This window comes from Podarcis filfolensis (assembly GCF_964270895.1).
Source record: "Podarcis filfolensis genome assembly, chromosome: 10".
NCBI classification, from domain to species: Eukaryota; Metazoa; Chordata; class Lepidosauria; order Squamata; family Lacertidae; genus Podarcis; species Podarcis filfolensis.
In genome coordinates, this window is record NC_139612.1 from 42,349,481 (window position 1) to 42,372,868 (window position 23,388).

Genomic DNA, 23,388 nt, shown 5'->3' on the forward strand with positions numbered 1-23,388 from the left:
CTGGGTTTGCCAACAAGATGGTGGCAGTATAGTATTTTCCAGTTGAACTGCCATATCAGCCAATTCATTTTCTAGCATCTTGGTTTCTTCTAGTGTCTCAAATGTTAGCCTTACTTAATACTGCAGGTTGTGCTAGCATACATTTGCAGCCTGAACCCAGCCAGTGCACCTTCCATCATGCATGCCTGGCCTGATCCCCTTCGCTCACTTAGCTTTTGACAGCACCTGATCTGGTATCTCTCCTTGTCCTGCTGTCACCATTCCTTCAACTCATCTTTTCATGGTTTTTGAAATTGCTGATTTTATTCCAAGTTTTGTCTTGTCCTTTCCTGGCTCTTCCTGTTGCTCTGCTGTTCTAATTTTGGGTGAGTGGATGCATGAGCGGCTGGAGCTTCAGTTTTGTCTCCTGTTGTGTTTAAGTGAGAGGTTGTGACAGCATTCCTATTGTCTTGAAACTGAAGCAGCACAAAGGAGAAGTGAGCTTTTCTGCTGTGGTGAATGGTTTTATTGGTTCATTCACTTTCTATTTTACCTTTTTTCCTTTTGCCTCTTCTCTTTCTTTCATGTCTCTCCTCTCTTTACAACTCAGTGTACTGAAATCTAAATTGGGGAGTCCTCTGGGCTCCATCAATTTCAAGTTGAGCACAAAGCTCTTAGAAATAGGTATGGTGCCTGCTTCATGGACACCAGTTTAATGTTGGGGGCTGATAGTAGGGGCAATAGACAAACTTTGATTGCTGTGAGGTTACACTGAGTAACAATGAACAAGCAGAATATGCAAGATGGAGCTAATCAGCATGTTGTCAATTATCTCCATGAACTAGGTTTTCCAAAATTATTTTTTAAATTTATTCCTACAGTTTCAGGCCATCAGGCTGTATATTTTACATTTGCCTAATAGTTTTTCTTTCTCTCTAGCACTATCGACAAACCTTCAGATTCTCTCAGTATAGGAAACTGTGATAACTCGCAGCAGGTAAGATTTGAGAAACAACACTTCTTAACTCTTGTCAACTGCATACCCTTATATTTGCAAAAGGACTATATTGTGTGTTGAAATATTTATTTGCCATAATCTTAAATATACCTTCCTGCCTATCAGTTGCATAAGATGGTTGCTTGATTAAAACTTCATAGTAGCTGTAAAAGCACATGTTATTTGGAAATGACCAAATGGTTGTTAAAAGAAGAAACTGTTTTTACTATACGATTGTAAAACTGTGTTCTTTTTCTTTTAGATATCAAATAGTGACACACCTTCACCACCACCCGGCTTATCAAAATCCAATTCAGTCATCCCCATCAGTTCATCCAATCACAGTGCACGGTCTCCCTTTGAAGGGGCTATAACAGAGTCACAGTCTCTCTTCTCAGACAACTTCCGGCACCCCAACCCTATTCCAAGTGGACTCCCTCCATTTCCCAGTTCCCCACAGACTTCAAATGACTGGCCGATGGCACCAGAGCCACAGAGCCTCTTCACATCAGGTATAGTATTAGTTAGACAACCCATGCACACAATAGCTTGAAATAATATCTTCAGGCTCTTGTATTTACTTACAGTTTAGCATGAACTTGATTGTGCTGCTCAGTACTGCTCCAGTTTAAAGAACTTGTGAATATGTCACAATTATTATTTTGTAAAGTGCTTTACCTTTTTCATAGATGGTGGAAATATAGATTCAAAATAAAGATTCAAAATAAATAAAGAAAACCTTACATAAATCATACTTTGTGCTTGTATGCATATGGTCATTGATGCTAATGAGCAATGAGACCAATAAGAACATTTTGCTTAAAATTACAAGCGGTGAGACATTTTCATTAGTAACTGAACAGTTCTTCTCAATCAAGTTCCTTCATGTAGGACATCTCTAGAATTATCTAGCCTCTAGCAAGGAATATATGCAGTGGAAAGAGTGGTTTCTTACATTTAAAAGACGAAGAAGTGCTACTGTAATGTGTTGCAGAAGGTGGATGGGAAATTCCTAGGGTTGGATCTTGAAAACCATGAGGTGCTTCTGCCAGATTTTTCAGCAACTTCCCTAGTAGGACCACACAGCCTCCACCTCAGTTTTCTGAAGGGGCTTGTTACCTTCGGGAGCAGCTTTTCAGGTGAAACAGAAATGTGAAATTCCCAAGTAGAGGATCAGTTTAGAACTATAGGGAAGAAAAACGCAAAGATAAAGAAAGTTGCTTTCTTGGTAACTGTACACCATTAGAACATAAAGGATATTGTGAGCTTTAATCGAAAAACCAGTTGCCCCTAGAATAGGATTCCCCAACCTGTTACTCTCCAGATATTTTGGACTACAACTCCAAGGACCAATGGGAATTATAATCCAAAACATCTGGAGGGTACCAGGCTGGGGGAAACTGCCATAGGAATGAGAATAACCAATTATTGGAAAGGGAAATCGGTCAGTATTTTGACTCATATTAAGCTGGGGAAAATGCAACTTTGTCTTTAATAACCTGTTTTAAATCCCACAGAAACCATCCCAGTATCCTCGTCTACAGACTGGCAAGCGGCGTTTGGATTTGGTTCTTCCAAACAGCAAGAAGATGACTTGGGGTTTGATCCCTTTGATATCACCCGCAAAGCCTTAGCAGACCTGATCGAGAAGGAACTGTCGGTCCAAGACCAACCCTCCCTCTCGCCCACGTCTCTCCAGAACCCTTCCCCACACACTACAACCGCCAAAGGGTCAGGCTCTGGATTTCTGCATCCTGCTGCGCCCGCAAATGCCAACTCTCTCAATAGCACATTTTCAGTCTTGCCACAGAGGTTCCCGCAATTTCAACAGCATCGAGCAGTTTACAACTCCTTCAGTTTTCCAGGCCAAGCCGCTCGCTATCCTTGGATGGCCTTCCCACGCAATAACATCATGCACTTGAACCACACAGCAAATCCCCCTTCAAATAGTAATTTCTTGGACTTAAACCTCCCACCACAACACAGCACAGGTCTAGGAGGGATCCCTATAGCAGGTAAGTGCGCTGAGAAAGCATCAGTGAGCCTTGTTCATGCCTTCAGCTTCTCTAAATCAGAGTAGCGAGAAGGGGTTGATGGTATTTGGTACTGGAATTGATGATGTAACTATCATGATGGAAATGTGTTTTTATGCATTTTGAAAATGAAATGTTTAGCTTGGAATTTAGCCTTATAATGAGCTTTATAAGGAAAGTGGAGTATCGTATGTCCAATCATCCTTATTTCAAAAGTGATTTTATGATTTACATTGACAGTCTTGATCATGCTGTAGAGTTGATCTTTATTTTAAATACATAGTTTACTTAATTGCATAAGTAGATTACATTTTAACTTTTTTTTAAAAAAATGAATTCTTCAGTCCCGGTTCATGATGCTTGGCATATATGGCAGGAAAAAGCTATTTTTTATTTATTTTTTGAAGTTTTTGTATACTGCTTTTATACAATATATATCCCGGGGTACTTGCACTTTCCAAAGTCAGCAGAATGGATAACTCCGTTACAGTGATTAAAATTCAGTTTCCTTTTCACTCAAATCTTTCTTTTTTAATAATTTAAAATGCCTGAGAGAATGAAAATGCCCCAACCGGATGTCTGAAAAACAACAATGTAGGCACCAGATGAACTTCACTGGGGAGGGAATTTATCAGCCAGTGTGCTGCCAATGCAATAGCTATATCTTTTCTCTCCATTGCCATTTGAACTCTAGTATCTTCAATTGTATCTGAAATCTTACATTGATGAGCCAGTGAATTTAAAATGGTGCAAAAAAATATTCTTTATAATTCCGTATATGAAGCCATCTGACACCTTTACCATTCACTTTAATCCCTTGCCCTTCATTTTTGTAACATTTCACTCCAGCTGGCATTATTGTTTCCGGTTGGAAGAGAGTGTACTTCATAGCTGACACACACAAGACTTTGTGGCATAGCAAGCATCACTTCACGATAATACCTTTCGGAATTTTAGAGCAAACTTCAAGTAACCTGTTCCTTCCATCATAATTTGCCGTGGTCTTTTCCTTGGGATGTTTTGGGTTTACATCTTTAAACAGTGTGGATAGTATTGTTCAGTAATAGCACATTTTTATTTCTGTAAACTAGTTTTCCTGTGCTTTATTTTTCTTGGCTACTGATAAATTATTGTTTTTTCCCCTATTCTTATTATGATTCACTTAAAACATTTATATACCATCCATTTCTTACTGATAGTGACTGCTTATGTTAGTATTTTGGGAATCCAGAGGATTTGCAGTTTATCATAAAATCTGTAACATGGTCACAACACCTGTCTCTTCATTCTGGTTACAAAAGCATTTCTTTGGCACTTTAGTCTTAGCTTTGGCTCTGGCTTAGATATATAGTTTGAAAATGGAAAAAGCTAGTAATTATGTCAGGATATAAAAACATGCAGAGAAGCATTTCAGATTCTCCATGTGGCCCAGAAAAAGATGTCTGCTAAGGGCTCTCCCATTCATATTCCATTAGATAAAAGGGGCTATCACTGAACTTAACAATCAGGTGTGTTAGTGTGGAAATGATGTTTGAATGTGTGAAGACTCTGAACTCTGGCCTAGCCTGAAAAATCCATTTCCTTCTCTTCAGTAGAAGAGACCTCTAGAGCGGTGGTTCTCAAAGGGTGTGGCACATTACACTGGTGTGGCCAGAGAAGATGGCAAGGGTTGTAGGAAGATTCAAGGGCAATCAAAGAAACACTTAACCATTTCAGTGTAGTATCGTGGAGTATAGTATCATTTATTTATTTATTTGCAGAATATGGATAGATACCTTTTCAAAATCAAGCACTGCCAGGAGTTGTTTCTTTTTGTTCTCCAATTTATTTCTTATCAATTAAAAAAATCAGTGTGGCGTGAGCAAATTTTTATTTTGAAAGTTGTGGTCCTGAGAAAAAAGTTTGAGAACAATGAGTCAAAACCACCTTCTAAATACGTGGTATATTCTGAAGTAGAGTGTTGTAGTGTAGTTGAATGAAATATGTTTCCTCCCCCTTTGATTTAGTAAACATTATGCTACTTGTAAAATTTGTTTCTTTCACTCCCATGTTTTTCCTTGCAACAACTCTGTGGGCTGAGAAAGACTGGTCTAGTGAGCTTCACAGATGAGTAAGGATTTGAACCTACTGCAATGCTTTGACTACACCACACAAACTCTTTAGGAACTCTGAACACAACCTACAGAAAACAGTGTTTGCTAATTTACTTACTTAGATTCTTAGCCTGTGCTATTCAGAGGCTTGATTCAAAAATAGATCTTTGTAGCTCTTTATCGTAGTAGTGGTCATAGTTGCTTTAGGGACGCTAGAAGATTAAAACAATGCAACTAATATTATGAAGTATAAAGCTTCTGCAGTAAGTTGTACCAGGGACAGGCAAGTTGGTTGTATGGCATAAAAAGCTTGTGCTGAAAAGCATTAATCTCTTTCTGCGTGCATGTGAAAAGTTCATCAAAAAATGAAAAGCCTGGAATTTCCAGTTAAGTGTAGTAATTGCTAAGGCAACTTGGAGGTTGTGACTAGTTACCATTCCTTGCTAGGTTATGGATATTTTGATGCTGAAAACATTGTCTCTAATGAGCATTCTAGCAGCTTTCAATATCTTAACTTTCTGCATATTGTATTAACCTTCCCCTTGACTCTCTTGAAGAAATGTCTTGGCTTTATGATGTATGTGCCTATTAGTTTTCCATTTATGCACCCCATTTTAGGAGAAGACAGATGTCCTTAAATAATTATGTCATCTCTGACAGAGCTTCTACCTTTCTGAGGCATAATATGCATGAAATATTTTTTGCTTTGCCCTTCTCCTGAATTTTGCACCTTTCTTATTGGATGAAAAATCTTTCTTGGCTTTTAGATTGATCTTTGAGGTACTTACTTTTTTAACTAAACTATATCTTTTATTTACAAATGGTGGACATCAGGCTTCACTGACTTAGCCATCAATGTGAGAAAGCTATCTTCAGATAGTTTAACAAATATTTTAGTAATTATTGACTTCTTTTTAAATCATAGGAACAGTATTTCCCAGTGAAAATACTGTTTTCAGCAGTGCTAAACTTGATTACAAGGCCAAATACACTGAATATGTTATCTAAATTAAGTCATAATATAATTAAGAGTTGCAAGGGTTTTTTATTTTTTTTTAATGAATATTTATTAGATTTTCCAATTTTATATAAACACAAAAAAGAAAAAAAAAGAAAAAGAACAATATTAAAAACAATTCAGTTTCAATAACAGTTTTTCAATCACATATTTCTTTGACTTCCTCATACCTCCCCTTCTTGTTCTCTAGTTCACCTTATTAATTCAGCAAATCCTAATCTCTTAACATTCCTTTTAAAATAAAACCTTACTTTCCATTCAGCTTTTTTTTAAATTTAATAACATAAACCATTATAATCCCCATTATCTTTATCATAACAGCTAGTCCCCACCAAAGTTCAAACCAACATCTTTTCAAAGTTCATTAATTTTATAATATTTCTGTAGATAATCCTTAAATTTCTTCCAATCTTCTTCTGCTGACTTTTCTCCCTGGTCGCGGATTCTGCCGGTCATTTCTGCCAGTCCCATACAGTCGATCAACTTCATCTGCCATTCTTCCAGAGTGGGTAGATCCTGAGTCTTCCAGTGCTTTGCTATAAGTATTCTTGCTGCCGTTGTAGCATACAAGAGTTGCAAGGGTTTTTTATATTAGTGTGGGAATTTTACTTGCTAATTCAGGGTCAATATGCAGAAAGAAGGAATTTTTTTGAATTTGCTGTTGAATTTTATGTTGGCAAGTTGCATAGTATGTGCTAGTGGACTCTCAATGTTGTTACATTACATATTAATTTTATTTATTTAAAATATTTATATACCACTCACATGCAAAATTTCAGTGCGGTGTACAAGAGGATCTACAAAAGAGATAAAATACAATTAACAGCAATACAGAATATTTGTAAAAATGACTGCCTCATCTTAAAAGTGTAAACCATTGAATAGGACTGGCAACACATAAAAATCTTCAAGAGATGTCTGAATCTGAGAAGTGAGGATGCCTGCCACATCTGCTGGAAGAGAATTCTTTAGTGGGGGACCAACAGCACTAGATTCCCAACGTCTCATGAAAAGCAGTCGGACTATTGAAACATGGGGGACAACTAACATCATTCCTTCAGTTTTCAATGATCAAACTGGCATATAAGAACTTAGGCAGCCCTTAAAGTACTCAGAATCCAAGTTGTTCAGGGCCTTCTATATTAATATGAGGCTTGAGCCTTGCCCTGTAACATGGGCAGCCAGAGCAGATATTTTAGCAGCAGTATTACATGTTGCCCACCATCTCTTCACATCAACTATCTTAGGTGCTGTATTCTGCCCCAGCTGGAGCTTCTGGATCAATCCCAAGGGTGGTCCCACATAGAATGCATTTCAGTAATCTAGTCTTGAGTGCATGGTCTATTACGGCCTGGTTATCCCCATCCAGATATGGCTGTAGCTGACCGGGTGAAGCTGGTAAAAAGCCCTCCAAGCAAAAAAGGAAACCTAGACTTTGGTTGACAAAGATTTATTCAGCTGTCCCTCCAATCTATGTGCCTGCTCCATCAAAGGGAAGAAGAAGAAGAGGAGTTTGGATTTGATATCCCGCTTTATCGCTACCCTAAGGAGTCTCAAAGCAGCTAACATTCTCCTTTCCCTTCCTCCCCCACAACAAACACTCTGTGAGGTGAGTGGGGCTGAGAGTGGGGCTGTGACTAGCCCAAGGTCACCCAGCAGCTGCATGTGGAGGAGCGGAGACACAGACCCGGTTCCCCAGATTACGAGTCTACCGCTCTTAACCACTACACCACACTGGCTCTGAATGCAAACCCTGCCCTCCAGGGACAAAGCAGTGCCTGGTGGAATCCTATTGCATAAGTGCTAGGAGGCCAAAGTCGCTCTCCCCCCACTCCCCAGTTCATTTCTGGATTTGACCATGCAGGTAGGAACGAAACCATTGTGATATAATGCCTTTTGATACTCATCCTGCTCAATGGTGTCAAAGCCATGGAGAGATCTAGTAAGAGTAATAAGGGTCACACTTCTCTGTCCTTCTCTTGATAAAGACCATAAATCAGGACAATTCAGTCTTAGAAGCAGGGGACACATTGAAGTGAATCCAGATAATCAGTATCATTCAGGAATACTTGGGAGTTGCTCTGCCACAACCTTTGGCACCACCTTCCCAGAAAATTAGCCCATTATGTTTCTAGGCTCTTCCAGTGTTGTATCATCATTGACTTTTGTGAAATGTGTGGACTGCTTCAGAAGATAATTAAATGGCATCAGTCTTGCAACTCAACCCTATGGAGCTCCTCATGTAGAATATGATGCGACTTCCTTATTGTTCTTGAGTGCAGCTTTTCTTCCAAAGGAATGACTAAAGGAAGTATTGGGTGTTTTGTTTTGTCAGTTTGTATTATGTATATATATAAAACATAGTGTTTTATAGTTCTATCTGTTTTTTTAAATATTCATATGTATAACACATTTGTACCCCGCTCTTCAGCCGTAAAAGCTCCCAGAGTAAAAAGCAAGGCATTTGCTGCCCACAGGCTTACAATCCGAATGATACAACACAAAAGGACAAGGAGGGAATGTGTTGATCACTTTTTAGATGTCAAAGCAGCTGGCCCATGTATTTGGTCTCAACGTGTAACTCTTATGTTATTGTGAGCTTGCTTTACTACACTTCAGGGACCTTCAATGGAATAGCTTGCCTATTAACAGATTAGAAATGAACTTGGTTTCCAGTGACTGAAACTCAGCAATGTCCACTAGAGTCATTTTGTTTTTCTGGTTCATATTTTTCGAGCTTCTTTTCTGAGTTTTGACACTTGACTGGAAGCCTTCCTAGTTAATATCTGTTAATAGCCTGGTGGTCATGTTCCAACCTCAGTGTAAGCTACATATGTGCAGGGTTGGATGTTTGCAGAAGACATTGCAGCAGGTTATAGCCACAATGTCATTGTAAGTCATAACCTCTAGTAATAGAGGGGATGCTGGCATATCGTTTGGACCTCCAAAGGTGAGCTGGGTCTGTCATGTATTGTCCAGTAAAGTATATGCGCTGGACCTTGCATTCATTTTACATTAGACTATTAATCTCTGTTAATTAGTTCCTTTCCTGTCAAGTTAACACAATATTATTCTATTCAAAGACTTTAAGGTGATTCACATTGCCATGGTTTGCTTTTGCATCTTTAACATATGCTTAGGATCTGAATTTATTGCAAATATTAGATACTCCAGCAGGCTTTCTTGATTTCATTTCCATTGAGGGACGAAGTAGGTAGGGAGAAGGAAAGAACTCCGGTGAAGATGAGGCCCAAGTTCTTACAGAAATATATTTTATTTCCCGTTTTTCTGTATCTTCTCATTATCATCATTTCTGCCAAACTAAAATAAAAGTGAAAATCTGATTATTGTGTTCAAAGAATCTAAGTAAAATTAAAGCATTAAAATTCTGAGCTGAACAAGAAGAGGGCTTCCCTAGGCACATAGTTTTATCTTTAGTATGATAGTTCATGAGGATCATCACTGTCATACCTGTTCATTTTATGACCTTTTGTGTTGATACCTTGTCATGCTCGCTCTTGTCTGTTTCTACCATTTCTCCATTGCCAGTATACTTAGCAAACATTTAATTTAATTATTGCTGTTAGGGAAATTACTATGCTCAAACAGATAGCTAGCCCACAAGAGGACAGTCAGTGAGGATCTTTTATTCTCATGACTTTCCTGTTTCCTCCCACAGATGTTGATTTATTTGCTCGAATATATGTGTCCATATCTTATGAATGTGGCAGTACCTGTCAAGAAGGTGCTGTAACTTTGGGGGCATTGCAGATCAAGAGCAGTGCTTAAAAATTAAGATATTACAGCAGAACTTTAGAATAGAACTAGCTAGTAAATCTAGTTACTAGCACATAGAGATGTTAACGGAGAGATCACTCATTTTATTCTGCTATATTTCTATCAAATGTCAGGTCTAAAAATGGGAATTGATTACTTCCCAATAGCGAAAAAAGCAAAAGCTAAATTCTGTGTTCTACTCTTTATAGTCCATGTTCTGTTTATCTGACCTTATGAAAAGCGGAATCTGGATTCCAATCTTTGCTAACAGAGCGCAGTGGTCTGCTGCTCTACATAATGGCTTAATAATTGTTACTAAGCACACAGTAGTGTTTAGGCCACTTTATTTACAAGTCCCTGAAGGCTTCGGTCATGATCCAGAGCTGCACGCACAATTGACTTACTTTCTAAGTTTCCCTTTCAAGTACTCCCCTTCCTTTACTTAAAAACCATTTCCACAAAGTTTGGATGTATTTGTAAGATCTCTTCAGCGTTTCTCCAAAGTCCCATTTCAGTTGCTCTCATGCCAAAGCACGTAACTTGTTTCTAAACACACTTAAAGTTTAAATGCTCTAACAGCATTTGTAACACACAACATATGTGGTTGGTGTGTGTGTGTGTGTGTGTGTGTGTATCCTGGCCATATTTGACTTGGATCACAACCTTAATTTAGAATTTGCAGGGAATGTAATTCCACCCCCCGAAACTCTTCCTTTTTTCTGAAACTCTTCAGTTTGAATCGTAATAAATGTAAAATGCAACATAAAATCAGAATGACATATTTAAGGGTATGTTCATTGGTTTACAGAGTAACTGTGATGATGCAACTAAACTGTGGTATGAGAAAATATTTATTTCTGCTCCAGTGCATTTGGGTTTTTTAAGTGAGATGCTTTGCTTTTCCTGTTCTCTAAGCTGCTTTTTTATATTAAGCAACCTGTATAGTTTCCAAGTCTTGTACATATACAGCGGTATCTCAGATTACTCATTTGAACTTCAGTATAACTAAATCCTAAACTAGAGATGGGCAGTTGATGGGCCACAGTTGCGTTTTGGACAGACTGCCCAATCCCAGGAAAGTATGTGTATATAAAGATATCTGCATATTGGGCCTTAGCCCTTTTCCCGGCATATCTGTTCAGACCTTGTTAATTGCTGCTGCTTATGCTGTATAAATACCAAATTCCATATGAGTTGACAGTTCATAGCTACTTCAATATTATTAGATGTCAACATTGCTGATATTAAGATTTATAAGGAGATAGTCTAACAAAGGAAAATTACAATGGCATGATTGCTGGCTCAAGCTCAGAAGTGAAGACCCTTTCTATATGAATATGAAATGGCATCTTTATTTTGTCTTGATGATTCTTAGGGGTTTTTAGGGGATTTTCCTGGGTTTCAGGTGTGTGACTCGGTTTCATAGAGAAATATATAGTAAGGAGGATTTCCTTATTTGGTAATCTTACTCAAAATGAGGCTGAAATGTGAGTCTAAGAGAATTAACAGTATTTTGCGCATCATTCACTGAAAGAGAAGTGTACATCTGAATTCACCTTTGGTCAGGTTAGTTCTAAGGGGCGCCTAGGTTGTAGATCTGCTCTGTAGGGTGCTGGAGAAGAGTGTCCCACTATCCAGCTGCCTGACAAATTCTGAAGTAGAGAGCTAGAATATCAGATTTGGGGCTTTCTACATATAGAGCATGTACTTTACACTTTTGCTAAACTAAACTCAAACCCCATTTCAAAGGTCTGCTTATGTTAGTACATCCAGGTTGCTATACTACCATGGAGGAGTTTGGTTCTGGAGCCATGTAAGCTTTTATTGTGACGCTCTTACCTATTGGGATATCTTCCTGTAAGCCAGCATCATGTTGTGTTTTATTCATCCTAGTTTAAAGTGAAAGGGGACACAGGTAAGCAGTATTGGACTGTTTAGTTATGTTACACTGTAGAGTAACTTACAGAATTGAATTGTCTTTTTTATCATTTTAGATGTCAAAATGCTTTTGTTATCTAATGAAGTTCTTACCAAATATAAAGCTCAGAGACTACCTGGGAACAGGTCCCAGAAATAAATGTTTACATTTACCATGAGAATTGAAGGGCAAAACACTTCAAAAAGAGAGCCATGAAATGCAGAATAGCTATCCAAAAATGGTGATGGCTGCTTGCTACACGTACATAGCAGTAGAAAACAAGTGTTGTGTTTTCTACAATGTAACTTGTGGAGCAGCTTTCAGAATTTAGTACAAATGTACTTTATATTAAAAGTCTCCTTTGTCTGCATATCTGCTGAGGGGATTTATATTGCTAAGATACATTTTTTGTTTTGTTTGTAAAGATTGTTTTGTTTTGTTTGAAAAGATTGCACAAACCGCCAGTGCTGGACTGCTGGTGCCTTGTCCGTTTTTCCTATGTTGATGCATTAGTTGTCATTGAAATAGTAATATTGAAGGGAAATATTTTTAAATTATTCAGTTATTCCAGGAAAAAAAAAACTTTAAAGCTCTCCCAGATGCAAAAACCAGAACCTGCTGAGTATTAAACCCTTTTCTCTGTGTGAGCATACCACTTTGCTCTATACTGCTGGTTTATCTCATTCAGTATTAGCAGCAGCATCTCTCCAGGGCAGTGTTTTCTCAGCTCTGCAGTCTGAGTTCCTTGAGATGTTGGGGATTGAACCTTCTGCATGCAAAGCAAGTCCTATACTACGGCCCCTGGCTCTCCCTGGGCATGGCAGAATACAGGGCGTCATACTAGATTTTCCTTTCCTTTGGACCAGTCACTTCCCGTTCATTGGTTCATAGTCTTAGTCCTACAAAATAACTGGCCATGCAAAACCTGCTTATTATCAAAGGAGTTTCCATGTACAGTATGGTATGTACCATATTTAATGGTATGATGTGTTCTTGGTATGTTTAATAATGGTATGTTCTTGGCGGAATAGTCAGCCCTGGTCTGTAGGGTGAAGACATCAGGTGTTAAACACCATCTAACCCCAGGATCATTGGGTGGAAGAGTGTTTGAAATGTAATTGTTTCTGGAATGTTTTTAACTGAAACTACTCAGTGCACAGAGCAAGCATTGTAAAATTCAGTAGAACTTAAGCTCTAGAGGAGAAAACTAGTCGAGAGTAGGAGCCTATGGACACATGATGTTCCTGATGGTTTAACCATGGCTAAACAAAATAACTGTTCCTAGAATCACTTATCATGAGCTGCATTCCCCTCTTTGCAGGAATACTTACTCAGCAGCAATAAAAGGTGGGGCTCAGTCATCCTCCAGAAGGTAGGAGACAAAGGAGAGCGTGATCTCTTACCCTATTCATACCAATTGACTATGGTTAAACAACTGGAAAAGTTACATGTGCATTGTCAAGAAGTGTGGAACGAAGCATAACGCTGGCCATGAGTGTGAAATGAAAATTTTAGCCTCTGCAGAAATTGGCAGCTGGCCAGTTTACGTGGTGAATCTAGAGCCATCAAAGGTAGTATGCATAGGGAGTGTGAATGAACCAGAACCCTTTCGGTCTTTTCACTGTGTGCCAGACCGGTGTACTCCTATATTTTTCATTTTTACAGAAGTCAGTTTGAATAAGGCATTGCTAACTAGTGTTAACTTCCACCAGTAGTAACAGCTTCTGTTGTGACGGTTCTTTCCAAAGCTTTTGGGTTATTTTTATTTTATTATATTTTATTATTATTTATTAGATTTATATACCATCTTTCATCAAAGGACCTCAGGGTGATTCACAAGATAAAAATAGATGCTTTAAGTGATGACGATAATCATTTTAACTTGGAAGAATACTTCACAGCTGAATCTTAAAATATATCTGCTAAGGCTTATTGAGCGGTTCATACATTCTAACTTACTACAAGTAGACCACAAGATCACAGCCCCTTTAGCATAATTTATTTCATTTTATTTTTAAAAAAGACTTCTATATTCCCTCTGGCATTACACTGTGCAGATGAATTACAGACTTCAGATAGCAGATGAGATGGTTAAGTGCCTTGAAAATTTTATAGAAGGTTGGACCTGGCATCAGCACATGGTGTGGTCAGTCAGATGCTGGAGCCCAAAGGGCCCCTGCTGGGTCCACTGCTGCTCTGGACTGGGCAAAATTATTCCATTTTGCCATTCTGCACTGCTGAGGAGCTGGAGCAATGGCTATATACTGTCAGCGCTCTCAAAGTAGTATTGCTTGAGAATAATGCCATAACAGGAAAATGGGTGAGGAATTAAAATAGACTTCAGCGCTCTCTGCAGTCACTCTACTTCTATCTGCACCAAGCAGCAAGGAAAAGTTCTTAACTAAGCAGACTCATAATTCCACTCATCCTTTGCTTTTCAGTGCTAAGGAGCTCTGAGCAGTTGCAGCAAAGGAGCCAGTTTAATTGCTTTCCTGTGCCCCTGATACTGTGTTGATTCCCAGTGATGCTATGTCAGGGACTTTGGGAAGGGATTAAACAGACAGCTTCCTGACTTACTGCAGTTGTTCATAACTCCTCTCACCACTGAGCAGAATGGAGGGAGAGGAATGCTTAAATGGCCCACCTGGGCTGTATAGGGACCCTTTAAAGATTTGCTTGCTCTGGTGGAGTGCCTAGCAGTCTAGAAGAACAAATGAGCTGTCTGTTTTGTGTCCCATATAGCAGCTCTCTGGAGCAATACTACATTGGGGTCGTAGAGAAATGCACAATAACAGCTTCACACTGCATACCTGGTTCTCCTCTCTGAGCCACCACTGCTGTTGATGCCTCTGCTGCAACTCTGGACATCCCTGTCAATAAGTCCATCAAGGGTATGGCCATTGCAGGGAACACTATAGCCACTTCCCCTAGGTCCCCTTCATACGTTTAGCTGGCTTTGGATGGACTATAAATGTTGGTGATGGATTGTGATAAACCTGTGTCTGTCCTTCATTACCTCTGATTGTGCATGATGGGGGTGGGGGAGAGGTGGGGCGGGGAGGTAAGATTCCCCCATGGAAAATTCATATGCATAGGAAACTAGCCTTTCGGGGAGAAGGCTGACTTAGAGCCCATCTCTCTGGCGCCTAGTTTTGTGTACAGGGACTTTTTTTGCATGGAGGAGCAGTTGTTTCAGCAAGCTTATATCTGCTGTCTGAAATGTACAGTTGAGACACAGATTAGCCACCTAATTTGCTGTTTCTTAGAATTAAGTCTTAGGTGTTGCAGGATTACTGTGTCCCACCATCTGGCTTTGGTATAAAGCATCTGAAAGGGAAGAGCTTCGAACTATCGAAACTATCAGAGAGAGTTTGATAGTTTGTCGTGTATTCAGAAGTCCTGAATGTGTGCTAGAGAACGGTTTACTAAACATTCTCCTATGAATCTGTGTTTGAATTTATTTGAACTAGACTTCTCCAGTCTGCTGGATTTTGGTATGTCATAATGTATCACCTCATGTCTGGGTTTTCATCTCCATCTAGTGGTGGAAAAGCAGAGAATTGCTACCTGTGAGATAAATATGAGTCTAGTATCTTAGATCAGCTATCTTCAACCCTTTCAAACCCAGGATCTACTTTTAATTCAAACATGCATTTTGGGATCCATTACTTAATTTTTTACCATATATTTGCATGATGGTTGTGCTTCTGTTGCAACCTACCTCGGATCAGTCCACAACTTACTGGTGTCTCCCAACACACCAGTTGAAGATCAGTGTATTTGGATTAATGCTTCAGGATTGGGATTTTGTGCCAGTTCCAAGCTGCTGTCAGCCTCATGAGGAGCATACATTTCTTTAAAAGATGCTTTGACTAATATTTTGTTCATGTGAAAACTGAGACTATAGTTGAAAATGCTCTTTTGCAATATTTAGCTTTCCCCTATAAATTTCTGCCATAGTTCTTGGAAATTCACAGAATTTGGATCTTTGTGAGAAGGAGGTTTTTATTTCTCCTTTTATTCACCACAGCTGAGGAACGAACAGGGAAGCTTTCCAAGTAAAATTGCTTGAATTGCATGTTGCCATACCGCTTAGCATCTTCTACTGTATTCAAATAAAAAGTGGGTTGTTTGCCCTATTTATTTATTTCTTGGGGGTAAAGAGCAGAATTTCCATTTAATGTGCAGGTTTAGGGGGTGACCACTGAGAAAATAATTAACTTTCAGTAATGATTCTTCTGCTCACTTGGAGTAAGCCTTATTGAACATACACTAATGAGAAAACATGAACAAGGTGAGGCTACATGATAATTAATATTGAAATATTAATATATTGGTGCAGATTATGTTTGAATTATATTTATTAAAGATACAATTAGTCAAAGGAAATTTAAGTATTCTAAAAATAGGATGGTATCAGATTAAGTCATACTCAGACCCACTGAAATCAGTGGACTTAAGTTAGTCATATCCATGTCAGTGAGTCTACTCTGAGAATGACTTGGTTAAATATGCCCCATACACTTCAGTTGAAGAATGTCAATTTTATAACAATATAAAAACCACTGTTGCTAATCTTCATTTAATTAATTGCATCAGCTTAATTTCTTAACTACTTGATCAAGAACAGTTTGTTAAAACACGGGAAGCATTTAGTTTTAAAATATTTCAATAATAAGTTTTGATTTCACTTATTGAAGTTCAGGTACTCATATTCATTTTCAAGATTGTACATTTCTTCCTTAAGCCTAATTTACAAGGAAACAAAACAAATGCCGTCTTTCATTTCTTTGTGTTTTCATTGATGCAAAAATGGATTTCATTCATTAAAGTATTTATCCTCTGTCTCTCTCATTTAAAGTAACTATAATTTAAATAAGCTAGCATCATAACCCATGGTTTGAAACTGGGTGGTTTTGCAACTGACCATAGTTTGTGTTAAACCGGTATTCCTTGGTTCAGATGAATTAGGAATTTGTGACTAGTTAAAGGTAAATGTTTTCCAAGACTTTTCTGGCTCATTCATGTCACAATAAACCATGTTGTTGTGATGTTAGAACACCACCATTTTGTGTGTCAACAGCTACTTTTTATTAGTAAACTTGTTCTGCGATCATATTAGCAAGGATTCCTTTATCTAGCCCATTGCCTTTTCTTATATTCATCACTTTATAGCAGATACATTTTTTGAAAGTTGGTGATGCGCATCTGCCTGAAATTCATGTGGTATTTCTGTAACATAGGTGACTTCTGAACAAGTGACAAATTACAGAGATGCTGCTAGAAAAAACATTTTTGCTTAGCAGTTGCAAAAGTGACAAAGCAGTATCACATCATGCATTTGTGGATTACACATTTCTCACATCACACCCATTTCATAAGAGTAAATACAACATTGACAGTACTTATCCTGTTTAAAAGTTGAGCTGCCCTAAATAGCACCTATTCTGCATTGTGGCTCAGATTCCATTCTGGTTTATAAAGGAATATAACTCCCCTCTTACTAAAATTTGAATACCCTCTTTCTCTTTACTTACCTCAGGAGAAGGGGAAGAACAAACAGTGGGGGCAGAATTAATATTTAAGGACAATATTGCTTAAAGTCAAAGATAATCCAGTTAAATATTTTTTTTAGTTCTTTAGTACTTAGAATGCAGGTTAATAAAATATATTTGAATAATACCAAAGCCTCACTATGTATTTTTTTGCCTTTTGCAATATTGAACTTGGCTGATAAACAAAAGCTATTCCATATAGGCAGTATGGCCTTTCCTTATGACAGTTTCTTAGTATTATACAGAACAGGTTAACAGAAGAGAAGACAGTCCCACCATCCCTGACTGCTTGGCCTGTTCGAGTCCAACAATATGTGGAAGTCCCTCACCTTAATATCCTACTGACACCTGTATTCCAACTGCATGTAGGTCTTTGTGGGAAGGAAGCCGTGATAACACTATCTCTTGTGTAGTTGAGGTTTCAAGGAGGACTGTGCCTGAGTTAGCCAATCCCAGAGTCAAGTATTTGAGCACAGGGCTATATGTACTCTTAAATCAGGCATTTCCAAACTCGGCCCTCCAGCTGTTTTGGGACTACAACTCCCATCATCCCTAGCTACAGTAACAGGACCAGTGGTCAGGGAGTTTGGGGATGCCTGTCTTAAATACTTAAGAAGAAAAAACGTGGCTGAACTAGGGTAACCCTTTCTGAATTCTACAACCTCTATTATGCATTTCCCTTTCACCTTGTTTTGTTTCTATCATTTATCTGCTCCTAACCATGGAGGAGAGGCCAGGACCAGCGAGGAGCCCTCAAGCCCCCACTCTACCTCACTAGAAATATTATGCAGCCATATTGTCACCCTGGGCTCCTTTGTGAAGAGGTGTAGAAAAAAGAAATTATACATAATACTATATTTGGCTTCTGAGCTTTCACAAGTCATTTATCACATATGCTCCAACCCTTGCGGTAAAAACAAAGAAGCCAAGGTTCTCAGTAAGCTAAATTAATGTGGTTAAGGTCAGCAGGGGAAGGACAAAGGGAATTCATGCTCCAGAAGGAAAGGATGGAGGAGGGGAGACAGAACCTGCCTGCCCACTCCTTATTTGGTTAATGGTAGATAGCAAACTGGAAGTATTATATCTACACCAGATACCTAGTTGAGTGCACAGTGCATCTCTCAAAGCCTAGAGACTGCTTCTTTGAGCACTTGTCAGTATTTGAGAAGTATTTGTCAGTAGTTGAGGACGACCTTACTGCTTGGGTTTAGCCCTGAAGTGATAAGCAGTGTAGACCACCTGTTTCATGCAGCAGTTCCTTTGCAGCGGTAGCTGAGAGGTCACAATTTTTGTGCTTACTCTTACACACTGATACTAAGCTAAAATAGCTTTCATTGGTTTACTAACAACAAATATTGAGCAACCCAAATTATTTCACACTCTGAGACGGGTGCTGTTTGCCTTTCAGTGCTTGGTAGTCCACTTCTTCTTTCCCATGACTTGAACAGCCTCCAGGGTTACTTCTTGGTTAAATATTGTCCCCATTTAAATAAATTACTGTCCACGCAGTAATCCTCTGCCTATGGCAGACCACTTTCACTTATTTTGCAATTGATTTGACTCTAAACTGTGGTCATTTTCACAAAGGGTATCCATCTACCCCACGTCACCCTTCAGGTTTTGCTTTTAAAGTTTGCTTCTTGAGGAAGGGCAGTTATGTACCCTTGGTTTGTGATTTGAAGGCTGCAATAGTTGTAACTTCAATGGGCGGTGAGTGATAAACATTGCTCCTCTTGCTTGTTTGCTCTTTTCCCATTTCTCTCTTGACTCCCATTTCAGATCCGCTCTTAACTGTATATCTGGAAAGGCCTTCATGAGCGTGTGCTCATCGGTACATAGTTAGACCCCCCCTAAAAAGGACTATAGACAGTCTTCTTGTCAGACATAGCTTGGGTAAATGTTCTTAATAGTGGACCTTTTTACAGATATAGATTGAAATCTGTCTAATGATTCTTGAGGATGTTCAATCAGTTATAGAAAGGCTGTATACTCTGTCCAAATGCTGTTCACAAGAGAAGAAAGGTGACTCTGGATCACTAGTTCTAGAAAGTATTGTCAAGTAATTAATCCTTACTTTGTATTTTTTCCCCAAAATCTGTTTTACCAAAGATGAGGATTTGTCACTTTAAGTATCCAAACAAATATGGCAACTGAAAAACAGTTGCAGCATTTATTTTATTTTCAAATTCTGGTTTGGATCCAGACTTGGCTAATGCCTGCAAGACCCACTACCTAAGCAGAGTCCCACTCGCGAGACATTTCCTCTGGTGAAAGAGGAGAAGATGACTTTTCAGTTGCCTACTTCCCCTTCAGCTGCTTGTGTCCTCCAAAAAAAACAAAACAAAAAACACCTGCTCCATGTGGTTGGAGAACCCTCCAGAACAGCATGGGAGGTGGTGCTGGAGCCTTCAAGCCAAAGGGGAGTCAACAAGTTGCTTCATCGTGTTTCACCAGCAGATGAAACCCATCTCAGTCACTTGTAGGTGTTTAAACATAGAACTGAAATAACATACCTACAGAGATCAGCAGAACATGAAAGCTCAAATAAATTGGGAATTAGTGGTAGTTGAACAATAGATGACCATCTTAGGCTCTGTATGGAAATTCACAAATCAAATGATCATATTTCTCCTTGCAAAAAAATTTCAACATTCTGTTTTTCTAAATACACGTGTCATGTCCAACTTAACTTTTTTGTTGATTAAACCATTTATAGAACTTGGATGTATAATCAACAGTTTTTTAAAACATAATTTTATAATGGGATTAAGCTGCTGTGTCCTAGGATTCATGTAGTCACACATTCTTTTGTTAACAGTGTCTACCTAGTTACCTCTGAATCTAATGCTTCCAGGATCTAATACTCAGAGGGGTACTGCCACCGGACATCAAAGTGCCATTTAGTTATCACATCTAGGAACTGTTGATAGGCCTATTCTCCATAAACTTTGCCTGGTCCTTTGTAAATGTGAACTAGTCATATCTTCTGGTTATGAATTCCCTAAGACTTGAAGTCTTAGTTGTGTGTTTGACTGGAGTTCAAAGAATGCCATACAAATACTCCTAATATTTCTAATATTAGTAGAGTAACGATTTAGTACTTGTCATTTCTCTTCCCTTAGAAAGACTGAAGCTAGTAGTCCTGTATATGAGTGTGGTTCTTTAGTGTGTCATTCATAACTTCAGAGCAGGTTGGAATTCGTCTGAAAAGACTTAGGGATTTCCTTTTTCTTCAGAGTCTCTGTGCTAAAACAGGTTCTCCCTACCTCTGACAAAGTACAAGTGATGTATAAAGTTTTCACAATTCTCTAACCCTGTTCAGATTCTGTAGCATTGTCTTGCATCTTCTTCAGTAGGAAGCTGTTAGAACTTCTTTGGTAAATCTAAAGAGATCTTGTCATTGGACAATGGGAGTTTTCATCTGAAGATGTTGTGTTTTTTCTTGCTAGTAATGAAAATCAGTGTGTTTTAACCATTGTGGTTTCAACCCTGATTTTCATGGGGAAGGACTTTTCTCCATCACATGCTTAAATAATAGTGCATACTGTGGCAGCCCAACATTCAAGCTTCATCTTGATTTATCATCATTGCCCCATTCTCTTGATAGGGAATCAGTGTTAAATGCTTAGAGAACCACCATCTTTCACTAAAAACAGCATCTGTTTCTAACTTCAGCTTTTTATTTTCTATCTTTCATTTTCTTTTTTCTTTTTTTGTTGATAAATCTCCCAGACAACAACAGTTCTGTAGAGAGTTTAAATATGAAGGAATGGCAGGACGGGCTAAGGGCACTTCTACCGAACATTAACATCAACTTTGGTGGACTGCCCAATGCTACTTCCCCCTCCAACGCCAACCACAGTGTACCAACATCCAACACTGCCACCACCGACAGCCTGAATTGGGACAGCCCTGGCAGCTGGATGGACCCCGCAATCATCACAGGTAACGATTTCTCGCTCATTCAGCTCCACTGAGAATTACCAAGTGCATATTTTGCACAAATTAATCAATGCTTTTTTTGGAGGAAAGAAAGAAAAAGCAACTCTATGCGGTGGTCTCTTCCAGCTTCCATCCACCAAACTTTCTAGAGGTCCAAGCATCTTTTTTGGGGGGAAACCAGGCATTAGCCTCCTCCATCCCAATATCCGTTGCATGTTCAGCGTCTTCCCAATACATCTTTAGACTTGAGTAGGTTGCCCTGTGATCTAATGGCTTGCCAGTTCTGTGCAATGAAATTCCTTAGGCACTGATACATTAACTGGACTCTTTTTCATTAAAAAGGAACATACTCCACTTGTTTATAAAGCTCTCTTATAAGGCTATTTGTGTTTCCCTTTTAAAGGCTAAAACATGATTTGGAAAAAGGTAGAGGAGCATATGGTATCTGGTAGAGCCAGATTGTGAATAAATCTCTGGACGAATGTTGTAGAAAGTGTGAAAAGTTCTCCAAGGGGCAAATGTTTCTTGTGAAAGCTCAACTACTGTTTTGTCTGGAACACGGTTATAACAGTCCTTGGTACAAACTAATAATGTTTTCTTACCATTGCCATTGGTTAGGTTTAAGCTGACCTACTTCACATTTGAAGTTCTTGCTTGCTCTGACTTAACCTCTTTCTCCTCCTATGTTTTCTCTTCTTCCTAGGTATCCCAGCCTCCGCTGGAAACAGTTTAGACACCCTTCAAGACGACAATCCACCACACTGGCTAAAATCTCTTCAGGCTCTCACAGAGATGGATGGCCCCAGTGCTGCCCCGACACAGACCCCCCACAGTAACCCCTTCAGCACACAGATTCCTCTGCACAGAGCCAGTTGGAATCCTTACTCCCCACCTTCAAACCCCGCCAGTTTTCACTCTCCTCCCCCAGGCTTCCAGACAGCTTTCAGACCCCCCAGTAAAACCCCCACAGATCTACTACAGAGCTCAGCGCTGGATCGTCATTAGGAAAAGTTCAAAAACATTAGAAATGCAGGAATTGCCCCACCCAGACTTCCTACACCCACCCATGGTCCCTCCTCCACATCTTTCTTTCTGAAGAATCCAGTTCCTGATCAAAACTCTTCCCCACCAGCCTCCAAATGCAATGCAATCACAGGGTCATAACCATATCTCTTTTTTTAATTTTATTTTAAGATTCTGCTAAGCCAGTGTTTGAAACACACTGATGAATTTTCTTTAAACACACAAAGAAAAAAGAGAGAGAGAAATCAAAAGTGCATAAAAAGGAAAATATTATTTTCATAAATCTTTTGCACGGAATTACGTTAGCCTAGCAGAAAATGTCAAGTAGGGGGAAATAATATAAAATTCAGAATCAAATGCAGCGATGTAAAAGCAGTTTAATATAAACGAGAGATTCAAGGTATAGGGGAAAAAACCAGTGGCCTGGCATTTATTTTGCATTCTGTGTGTCAGTATGCAGGGAGATAGCCCCCCACCCCTTGATTGGGAGGGTAGGACAGTATTGTCAGTAAGATTTGTCATGAAGTGGGTTGAAGGACAGTTTGCCTGTTGAAATAAACTGACACGTTGCCTTGTTCCTAAGAAGTGGTTTAACAGAGGGATTTTTTAAAATTTTGGCTTTAGATTTCAAGTAAACGTAATGTTTTAAAAATATTCACAGATTTAATACCTAGCATATACATGGTATAATTATAAGCAGCTGAAACACGAGTGATATTTACTTCAGTCTTTCTGTCTCCTTGTCAGTCTCTCTTTCTTTTTTTTCTTTTCTTTTTTTTAAAAAAAATCACCTGATTTAAGGCACTCTGGGATAGCACTGCATTGGGGCCACATGATCACCATCAGGAGCGCAACCTTTGACGACCTCTGCCTGCAGCTTTTACTTAACCTTGTAGTTTCTGGACGTTTGTGCAGTATTGAAAGACAGGAAAAGAGAAACAGATAAAATTAAAACATGGTTATAACCTGACTCTAAAACTAAAAACAAGGAAATGTACCTCTTTCTTCAGAATTAAAACTAAAATCTTAAATAAAACAGAAAACTTGATGACA

General features: G+C 38.8%; 1 protein-coding gene across 13 annotated transcripts in view; it reads left to right on the forward strand.

Annotated features, from left to right (window-relative positions):
- The window catches only part of CNOT4 (CCR4-NOT transcription complex subunit 4), a 55,503-nt gene extending 32,115 nt beyond the window's left edge, over nucleotides 1–23,388 (forward strand). For 4 of the 13 annotated variants that reach the window (XM_083573624.1, XM_083573626.1, XM_083573619.1 and 1 more), the window contains 5 exons: nucleotides 919–976; nucleotides 1,239–1,488; nucleotides 2,494–2,991; nucleotides 21,103–21,315; nucleotides 22,016–23,388. In XM_083573624.1, coding sequence (XP_083429750.1) covers nucleotides 919–976; nucleotides 1,239–1,488; nucleotides 2,494–2,991; nucleotides 21,103–21,315; nucleotides 22,016–22,317 — 1,321 coding nt within the window. In that variant the 3' untranslated portion in view covers nucleotides 22,318–23,388. The remainder of the gene's footprint in view (nucleotides 1–918; nucleotides 977–1,238; nucleotides 1,489–2,493; nucleotides 2,992–21,102; nucleotides 21,316–22,015) is intronic. The other 9 variants (XM_083573620.1, XM_083573627.1, XM_083573631.1 and 6 more) reach the window with 3 other exon arrangements.